A 10,329-nucleotide genomic window follows, 5' to 3' on the forward strand; every position below is an offset into this window, starting at 1 on the left:
AATGGCAGCAGATCCCGCAGACCACAGCATGTACGGAGGGGCAACACGAGAGCCCAGGGAGCCCGGGCCGCTGCAGCACAAATGCACACAGGCGGCCGCCTCCCACACGTATTGGGAAAGCAGCCTCTTATCTGTGGCTTTTAGTTAGGAAACAACAGCCCCGTCCCTTCATCTCTGATACCCCAGCCGCTGGGACCTTTCCCAGTGTCTTCCCAAAGATCACTCAGGATATGTTTAAGAAAGCAACTCCCATTGCCATTACTTGCCTGTTCTCTTTAGCTCGGCCTGGTTTTGTGAGAGCTTGAGTTTGACAAACTGGCCCTGGTAGCTTTTCGCCCTCATCCATCAATAATGTACAAGCAACAGTATATTCAGGACCCACCACCACAGCTGTCTCCTGGTTCGACTTGTCCACCCTGTGGCGGTCTGAGAGGCGTCCTTCACTCTCTTCCCTTTTTAAAAAAAAATATTTTTTTATTGATTTCAGAAAGGCACTGCTGAACACTTGCTGTGTGAGGCAGGGAGCGCTCCACCCCTCACTCACAGCATCTCATTTCATGCTCCCGAAGCTCCAAGAGGCACCTCTTGTCACCTCCATTGGAATGAGCTGGGCGGGTGAAGCAGTTTGCCCCAAGCCGCACCACCTGGATGCAACCAAATCTTTAGACTTTAAAACCCATTTGTCCTTCACTTTCCTGCGCCCATGGATTTGAGGGCATTCCTAAGGGTATCATCTCCCGGAGGTGAGTGTGCTGCTAACACACCCTGGCGGCTGGATGTCCATACACAGTGGCACTGGCTAGAGACGCCCAAATGTGTCATCCGGGCCCCCGTCCCCGCACCTGCCTAGTGTGTCGAGACCACCTTGGCGAGCAGGGCTCTGCCCCCATGAGCAAGCTCTGGACCGTAAGTCTGTGTGTGTCTGCATCCAACAGACGGCCTTTGTGCCCTTAGGACATTATTTGTAGGTAAAATAATCAAAGAAAAGCAAGAGACTATATTAGCAGTAATGCTCCCATCCTTACATCTGTCACCGATGAACACGGTGCTGCATGTGACTGCTGTGACCCAGCGCTCTCCCCACAGCCAGGGCGCACTTGCTGCCGCAGAGCAAAGCAGAGCAGCTTTGGAGACAAGTCCAGTGTCAGTGCCTCTGCACCAGGATGATCCTGTCAAATCTCCAGCTGCACTGCCTCCCCCAAACCTGCAGGTGCCTGGCCTGGTTGAGACACCTGGCCTAGCACGTGGCAGCAAGTGGGGCCTTGCCAAGGGGGCGTGGGATGGCGACCATTGGTTATTGTTTAGCACCACATCCTCGGTGCCTGATACTCAAAAAATTCTCTCTCTCTCTCTCTCTCTCTCTCTCTCTCTCCCTCTCTCTCTCCTGTTTCCTCCCAGGATATCTGCCTCTGTTAGCATAGGTACGGCCAGAAGAAAGTACTTTAAAACAATGACAGCAAGCATGTTCCTGGGACCCAAGTCTCTGAAGGCCATGGACCCATCTGCCCTGACACACACTGACTGTGCAATACCCCACTGCACTGGGTACTGGGTCAGGGGGTTGCTCTCTGTGCAGTTCAGCGACCGGTGGGAAAATACCATGACTATTACAGCACAACCAGTACGTGCTGAAACCAGGAAAATGGGAGAAAGGTAGAAAAAAGAGGAATTCTCCCTGTGAAGCACACGGTGAAATGAGGATGGGCTATTTCAGCCAGTGTTGGTGGTGGTGGTCGGGGAGGAGGAGAAGGAGTTTTGAGACCAAAGATGGGAGTGGAATGAAGAACTAGCAGGCACGGCAGGAGGTGGCCGCACCCCAGGGAACCCTCCAGATGATCTGAGACAGGAGCAGGCTGAAAGCCTAGGTTCCCTGGACTGACAAGTACTGAGTCCTTAATATGATCAGGGCGAGTGTAACGTTTACTAACATGAGAAACAGGACGGGAGGGACCCACAAGAGACAACTGCTGCCTGCCCGCTGCGGACAGTGATGCTGCTGCCCAAGCGCTGAGGACGCAGCTGGCGGCCAGGGAGAGCGCGGTTGGAGGAGCGAGGAGACCGCTGGGTCCCGGGCCGGCTGCCAGCGCTCTGGCCACCTGCCTGCTCTGTTACCTTGGCCAAATCGCTGCCCTCTTTGGACCACCTTCCTCATCTGTGAAGGCAGCAGGATGGGAAACGCTGTCCTTAGAATCCACTGTCGCCCTAAGGAATGATGGTCCCTTCAGTCACGGGGCCGGCGAGATAGTGGGGTCTTCTCAGAGCATTTATTTTTTTTTAAATATATTTTATTGATTTTTTACAGAGGGGAAGGGAGAGGGATAGAGAGTTAGAAACATCGATGAGAGAGAAACATCGATCAGCCGCTTTTGGTAAGAGGACAACTGAGTCAGATCACTACCACTGGCAACCAAGAGTCCACATAGGTACGTGCCCTTGACCGGAATCGAACCTGGGACCCTTGAGTCCGCAGGCCGACACGCTCTTTCCTGAGCCAAACCGGTTAGGGCTTCTCAGAGGATTTATTAACTTTTGCTCCCAAAGTCACCGCTCAGAGGACTAAGAGGGACAAAAGCAAACTCAAAAGACATTTTGATCAATGACTAGAGAGGCTGACATGTGTGAGAGTTTGGGGAGTTGGGGGGAAGCCTCACCACCATAAATAAAACCCCTTTCTCTTACCCCAAACCTCATTCTGTGGCTGGACACTGTGCTAGAGGTCAGGGCTGCATGGCCACCTGTGCCTCACTGAGTGAAACTGCAGTCCCAGGCAGGGCCATGGGTCCGACTGCCTTTCCACAAACAGCCATATTGTCCCTTGGAGGAGCTGGCTGAGGGTGGAGAGGGTGCGCTCATCATCTGAGCCTCCCAGGCCCACGCGTCGCCTCCTCTCGCAGCCATCAACTCTGAGGCTGGAGGTGGGAAGAAACCCCAGATAAAAATAAATGAGGGAAAAGGGACCAGGCGGACAGGGAAGCCCAGACAGTTTGCAGCATCTGGAAGATCTAGATGCCAAGCAGTTTGAGCCACTGGTAAGTCCCATCTTCCCTGAGCCAGGGACACCAGAGGGTCAATAGCTTAAGTCACCCCACTCAGGGAGACAGATAACAGAAGCCCAATTAATGACATTTGCCAACCACACCCAAGGACAGATGGAGTTAGGGAATAACTCATCTGGGTACATCTGCACAAAACTGATGGGCATTCTATTGAGATCCTCCCCTAAGACCTCCCTAAATGCTCAGCCTATAACACCTCTAAAACGAAGGTCTAGCTCGCGCTCTCCCTCCCAGGAGCACACCTGCACCCCCAAGCACCCGCTTCTTCCCTCACAGGCACTTATCTCATAACCCTAAGGTGCTGGGGTCCAACCCCAGCAGGTCCAGGGGTTCCCCATAGGTGTGGACGGAGTCGGCGAAGAAAGAATGACACAGAGACAGCATTCAGTTGATCAGCAGCCCAGTCAGGTTCTCTAGCCAAGTTCTGGTCAGGATCTCCAGCGAAGTTCTGGTTAGGATCTCCAGCCAGGTTCTGTGTCCATGTTCTCCTGCTAGGTTCTCTCGCCAGGTTCTTTAGGTTCTCCAGCCAGGTTCGGTTGCCAGGTTCTGTAGCCGGGTTCTTCAGCCAGGTTCTGTCTAGGTTCTCCAACCAAGTTCTGTAGCCAGGTTCTGTCCAGGATCTTTTGCCATGTTCTCTCCAGCGAAGTTCTTCTGTCTCTAGGTTCTGTGTAGGTTCTGTCCCCTCCTTAACTTCAGGGGAAAATCTCTACCTGGGGAAACAACCTTTCTCAGAGAGGTGACCTTGGTTAAAACACATAGCGCCAAGAAGGTGAGCAAACATAGTAAGAACAGTATGCCATATATGCCAGGTCCCTTGAAACAGCAAGGATGGACTGGCTCCTGGCACTAAGGGACCCCACGAGGCTTGTAACCAGGGCAGCAGTGGGCAGCAGCTGCTTGTCCCAGGCAAACCCCTCGCTCTGTCCCCAAGGCCCCCGTTTCTCTGACTTCCCAATGAGCCGAAGCAGTGGCCTGGGCTCCTTTCCCATCCGCCCTGCTCCACGTCCCAGCTGTGGTAAACACCCTCTACAATCTGCTGCATCCGTGTATGTGAGGGTGCTCTCCCGCAATCTCTCCTTCTAGGATCCATATTGTTATAAGCCTTGTCCCATCACTCGGAGCAGCCGTCCGCAGCTGCAGAAGCAAGACAAGGTGAATCCCGGCAGCCTGACCCACCAGCGCACTCTCCTCCCTTGGCTGACTGGTGCACCCACCTCCGACCCTACAATTCACACTTCTCCCCTATATAAAGGAGCCCAACCACTCCTGGGGCAACACCACACACTGGGTCTGCCCACTGGAGGGAAGGCGATGAAATCAAACTCTCACAACGTTGCTTGGCCTAGCTCCATGGGTGCAGACCTAACTAGTGTTGTGCACAAAGGCGAGAATCCACACCTAGCAGCCAGGGGCCAAGGGTCAGCTCCTTGTGATTCCACGGCCCACTTCCCCTCCTGCCCCCTCCTGCCCCCTCCTGTCCCGCCTGTCCCTTCCTGTCCCCGCCTGTCACCCCTGTCCCCGCCTGTCACCCCTGTCCCCGCCTGTCACCCCTGTCCCCGCCTGTCACCCCTGTCCCCGCCTGTCACCCCTGTCCCCGCCTGTCACCCCTGTCCCCGCCTGTCACCCCTGTCCCCGCCTGTCACCCCTGTCCCCGCCTGTCACCCCTGTCCCCGCCTGTCACCCCTGTCCCCGCCTGTCACCCCTGTCCCCGCCTGTCACCCCTGTCCCCGCCTGTCACCCCTGTCCCCGCCTGTCACCCCTGTCCCCGCCTGTCACCCCTGTCCCCGCCTGTCACCCCTGTCCCCGCCTGTCACCCCTGTCCCCGCCTGTCACCCCTGTCCCCGCCTGTCACCCCTGTCCCCGCCTGTCACCCCTGTCCCCGCCTGTCACCCCTGTCCCCGCCTGTCACCCCTGTCCCCGCCTGTCACCCCTGTCCCCGCCTGTCACCCCTGTCCCCGCCTGTCACCCCTGTCCCCGCCTGTCACCCCTGTCCCCGCCTGTCACCCCTGTCCCCGCCTGTCACCCCTGTCCCCGCCTGTCACCCCTGTCCCCGCCTGTCACCCCTGTCCCCGCCTGTCACCCCTGTCCCCGCCTGTCACCCCTGTCCCCGCCTGTCACCCCTGTCCCCGCCTGTCACCCCTGTCCCCGCCTGTCACCCCTGTCCCCGCCTGTCACCCCTGTCCCCGCCTGTCACCCCTGTCCCCGCCTGTCACCCCTGTCCCCGCCTGTCACCCCTGTCCCCGCCTGTCACCCCTGTCCCCGCCTGTCACCCCTGTCCCCGCCTGTCACCCCTGTCCCCGCCTGTCACCCCTGTCCCCGCCTGTCACCCCTGTCCCCGCCTGTCACCCCTGTCCCCGCCTGTCACCCCTGTCCCCGCCTGTCACCCCTGTCCCCGCCTGTCACCCCTGTCCCCGCCTGTCACCCCTGTCCCCGCCTGTCACCCCTGTCCCCGCCTGTCACCCCTGTCCCCGCCTGTCACCCCTGTCCCCGCCTGTCACCCCTGTCCCCGCCTGTCACCCCTGTCCCCGCCTGTCACCCCTGTCCCCGCCTGTCACCCCTGTCCCCGCCTGTCACCCCTGTCCCCGCCTGTCACCCCTGTCCCCGCCTGTCACCCCTGTCCCCGCCTGTCACCCCTGTCCCCGCCTGTCACCCCTGTCCCCGCCTGTCACCCCTGTCCCCGCCTGTCACCCCTGTCCCCGCCTGTCACCCCTGTCCCCGCCTGTCACCCCTGTCCCCGCCTGTCACCCCTGTCCCCGCCTGTCACCCCTGTCCCCGCCTGTCACCCCTGTCCCCGCCTGTCACCCCTGTCCCCGCCTGTCACCCCTGTCCCCGCCTGTCACCCCTGTCCCCGCCTGTCACCCCTGTCCCCGCCTGTCACCCCTGTCCCCGCCTGTCACCCCTGTCCCCGCCTGTCACCCCTGTCCCCGCCTGTCACCCCTGTCCCCGCCTGTCACCCCTGTCCCCGCCTGTCACCCCTGTCCCCGCCTGTCACCCCTGTCCCCGCCTGTCACCCCTGTCCCCGCCTGTCACCCCTGTCCCCGCCTGTCACCCCTGTCCCCGCCTGTCACCCCTGTCCCCGCCTGTCACCCCTGTCCCCGCCTGTCACCCCTGTCCCCGCCTGTCACCCCTGTCCCCGCCTGTCACCCCTGTCCCCTCCTGTCCCTGCCTGTCCCCACCTGTCCCTTCCTGTGCCCACCTGTCCCCAACTGTCCCCCTGTCCCTTTCTGTCCCCCTGTCCCCACCTGTCCCTTCCTGTCCCCACCTGTCCCTTCCTGTCCTCACCTGTCCCTGCCCCACTGCAGATCCTCACTGAGCTGGAGACACCTCCTTTCCAACTGGAGGCTCTGGGAGAGTTAGAACTCCTGGCTCCCAGATAACCAAGGAGACAGACAAAGGGGTCCTGGCAGGGCTGGTTCAGTTTTCCTTCCTTCCCTCCATGGGCCTAATTCTGCTCCATGGCCTCGGCTGGAGCTGAAGCCCACATTGCCTGGCCGGGCAGTGGGGCCTGGTGGAAATCAGCCCCAGAGGCCAGGGATGAGCCCACACTGAGTCCAGAGAGTCTTGAGGAACTGGACAAGCAATGCTCGAGTGTGGGCTGGAGAGCCTGCGGGTCCCTGGAAGCCCTGTTGCTGGCACAGCCACAAGAAAGGAGCTGTCTGCTCACTGCCTGCTCCTCCAGGACCACGGGGCCGGGGCCAGGCCCCAGGCGCTGCCAGCTCCACTCCATCGGCTTCCACCTCCCATGGGCGACAAATGGAAGTTGATGGTTACACTTTATCAGCTCCCTAGAGGAGGGGGACACCTTGCAGCAAACGCAGAGTAACTGTAGGCATCTTATAAATTACACATCTTAAGGACGTGAACCATTGTGCATTGCTGCTAAGCAAAAGTGAGTTGGGTGTTGGAGTTTCAGTGGAAATGAAGCATGCTCGTAGAGTGGCGAGCCCAGGGCAGTGGGGACACTGAATCATGTGTCCCAGTGCTGAGTGCCACCCACCGCTGCTGTGGACCTGGGAGCAGGTGCCACCAGGTAACCTGGAGCAGCTGGAAGACCGGCAGCTTGGCCCTGGCCATGCGCCTGCCCTGGCCAGAGGCTTGCCCCGCCTACCTCGGCTTCCCACTGTTCCAACTTCTGAGACCTCAGGGCCGTCTTGGCCCTAACTGGGGGGATTTGGGAGCTTTAAGCAGATGCCAAGTCCAGGGTCCACCGCGCAGTCAACCAGGGACACCCCAAGCCTCCCTGGCCTCTGCCCAAGCACACCCTGAGGAAGCGTTCTTCCATCAACAAGATTATCTCTCTTCTCGGATCTCCCTGCACTTGGAATCCCCAGGGCCATCCCTCCTTCTCCTCAACTAACAGCTGCCCCTTTCGTGGTCACAGGCTGTCATGGAAACTTAGCAGAGTCATTATTCTCATCACAGTGGGCGCCTGCCAGCGGCTCCACCCCCACCACCCAGGCCCAGCCAAACTTGAGGGGACATAGTAGAAGGTCCCCTGTAGACACTTGGGGTGCTGAGAGAGAGTGTCACCTGGGCCAGCAAGCCCTGGGGAGCCGGCTGCGCAGCACTTACCAATCCTCAGGGCGTGGGGACTGCAGGCCACTGTCACAAGCCACACAGGAAGCAGCACCAGAGGTGCGGAGACTTGGGGCATCTTCTAGGAATCCTCATGGAGCCCGCTGCCGGCCTGGGCATGACATGACTCTGCAAGACAGGACCAGAGCGTGAGGCCTGCATCCCTGCCAGAGCCACCCACTCAGCCTGGTGACCCAGACACCGCCCCACCCACCCAGCTCTGCTGCAGTGCCCACGCGGCTCTGGCCTCTGTCCTCCCTCTACAAGCTCAGGTTCGAATCCTTCCTCCCCAGCAAAGTGGGGCAGGCGGTTGCTCTGGGGCCAAATGGGTCACAGGCTCCACTTTTTAAAAAACTCCAGTTGAGGGGGGCGGGGGAGACCTTCATCTGCCATGGAGGAGCGGCAGGGCTGTGCCCTCGCTGGCCGCACACGCTGCTCCCTGGGAGGCATGGGAAGGGCCGGTTCAGTCATCTTCGTGCACCAGCTGTGCCTTCATGAGGAGCCTCCTGATCCCTCAGCCAGTTCCCTCACCGGCTCAGCCACCTGTCCTGGGATCGCGGCCTCAAGCAAATAGAAGCTTCCTGCTCCCCTGACCAATGGGCTGAGGAGGGCCTGCTCCCATGTCAGCTCCTCCCCAGCCCAATGGGTAGAAGCGCTTCCCCAGGGGTCAGCGGTTTCCACACCTGCTCCTGCCACCTGCCGAAAGTGACCCTCCCCATCCTCCTCCCAAAGCCTTCTCCTCCTGCCGAGGGCAGGGGACCTCTGATGTCAAAGCAGCACCTCCAGGGGCTGCCTCGTGGAGGGCAGCAGGGTGTGTCCCCCGCTGAATCCTTTCCAATCCTTGAGGCCAGAGTCTGTGGCCGCCAGCTCGGCCCCCTCATGGGGTGAGGGCGGCTGGTGAGCACCAGGCCCTGCTACTCCTGGGTCGCCCTGGGCCAGGAAAGCAGTATTAACACAGCTCTCCTCCCACTACCCACACGGACACTCCATAGGAGCATGGGCCAAGACAGGCCAGACTTCCCTAACAGCTATAGCCAAAGGCCGAGCATGTTTAAAAAGTCCTCAGCTTCACTGGGCTTCAGGAAAATGCCACTTTAAACCACAACAGGGAGCCAGTCCACATGCACCAGTTGCCTCTTTAACAAAACAAGGCAGGTGTCGCAGGAGATGGGACCCTCCTGTGGTGTCCCTGGGAGCACACAGTACAGCCATCTCCTGGAGCTGCTCACCCCAAAACCAGCAGCTCCTCCCACAGCCCGCACCCCAGCACCAGCAGCTCCTCTCAGAGCCCGCACCCCAGCACCAGCAGCTCCTCTCAGCACCCACATGCAATGGGCTCCTCCCACAGCCTGCACACCAGCACCAGCAGCTCCTCCCACAGCCCGCACCCCAGCACCAGCAGCTCCTCTCAGAGCCCGCACCCCAGCACCAGCAGCTCCTCTCAGAACCCACATGCAATGGACACATAGGTGTGTGCCCCCCAGGACGTACAGAATTTCCACCCTCAAGACCCCCAAACTGGAGACTAGCCCGAAGTCTAAGAGCAAAGTGGAGAAATGTCATGTATGGAATGGTGTGTGGAAATGAAAATGACTAATGATGAATCTCATAAACATCATATTGAGCAAAAGAAAGCGGGCACAGAAAAACATGTCCAGTGTGATCCTGCTCACACAGGACAGAAGCCGCCAGACAGGAGCCTGCGCTGCCAGCAGCCACCCTTGGGGAGAGCGGTGACGGAGGGGCCTGCGGGGTGGCCTGAGGGTGGCAGTGACGTCTGATTCTCACTCTTGGTGCTGGTAACACAAGTGTGCCCGCTTTGTGAAACCGCATTGAGCTAAATGCTTGTGGTAACATCACTTTCTGTGAGCTATCCTTCAGTAGAGTTGTATGAATGACGTCCTCCCCCGCCACACACACACTCAGTGCCCAGCACAGCCAGCAGCTCACAGCTCCTGTGCAAACTGGTCTCTCCCCTGAGGAGCTCCTCTCCAACCCCCACCCCCATGCTGGGTATGGGCAGGGGTGTGTGCAGGGGTGTATGCTCTGAGAGGTGCCATAGTGGGCCTCCTTTCCGCTGTAGCTGCTGTTTATGTGTCTGTACCTGGGAGGCGTGTGGGCTTCTTAGGGACAAAAACTGTTTCCAGCTACAGTTGTACCCTCAGAGTCTACTTAACACAAAATAGTTGTTTATGAAAGGAAGGTCTCAAACAAGTGTCTGCTACTGGGAGACAGCAGAACGTCAAGGGCCAAGACAACCATGCTGTTGGCGAATCCGGTCCAGAACCTCCCTCATTCCTGGTGCTGGCGCCGGGGTGTGTGCAGGGGGTTTGTACAGGGGTTCAGAGCAGGGGTGTGTGCAGGGGTATGTGCAAGGGTTTGTGCTGAGATGTGTGCAGGGGGTGTATGCAGGGGGCGTGTGCTGGGGTATGTGCAGGGGTTTGTGCAGGGATGTGGGCAGGGGTGTTGGCTGGAGCGTGTGCTCGGGTGTGTGCAGGGGTTTGTGCAGGGGTGTGTGCAGGGGCGTGTGCTTGGGTGTGTGCAGGGGTGTGGGCAGGGGTATGTACAGGTGTATGGGCAGGGGTGTGTGCAGGGGTTTGTGCAGGGGTGTGTGCAGGGATTTGTGCAGGGGTGTGTGCAAGGGTGTGTGCAGGGACGTGTGCTTGGGTGTGTGCAGAGGTATGGGCAGGGGTGTGTG

At 59.3% G+C, this 10,329-nt stretch overlaps 1 protein-coding gene across 3 annotated transcripts in view; it reads right to left on the reverse strand.

The window, feature by feature from the left end:
• GRIK4 (glutamate ionotropic receptor kainate type subunit 4) overlaps positions 1–10,329 on the reverse strand; it is a 249,226-nt gene that overhangs the window by 180,076 nt on the left and 58,821 nt on the right. For 2 of the 3 annotated variants that reach the window (XM_015563865.1, XM_015563862.1), the window contains exon 2: positions 7,629–7,760. In XM_015563865.1, coding sequence (XP_015419351.1) covers positions 7,629–7,710 — 82 coding nt within the window. In that variant the 5' untranslated portion in view covers positions 7,711–7,760. Of the gene's footprint in view, positions 1–7,628; positions 7,761–10,329 lie in introns of those variants that run through there. The other variant, XM_015563864.1, reaches the window with a different exon arrangement.

Source organism: Myotis davidii, unplaced genomic scaffold, assembly GCF_000327345.1.
Source record: "Myotis davidii unplaced genomic scaffold, ASM32734v1 scaffold799, whole genome shotgun sequence".
Taxonomy (NCBI): Eukaryota; Metazoa; Chordata; class Mammalia; order Chiroptera; family Vespertilionidae; genus Myotis; species Myotis davidii.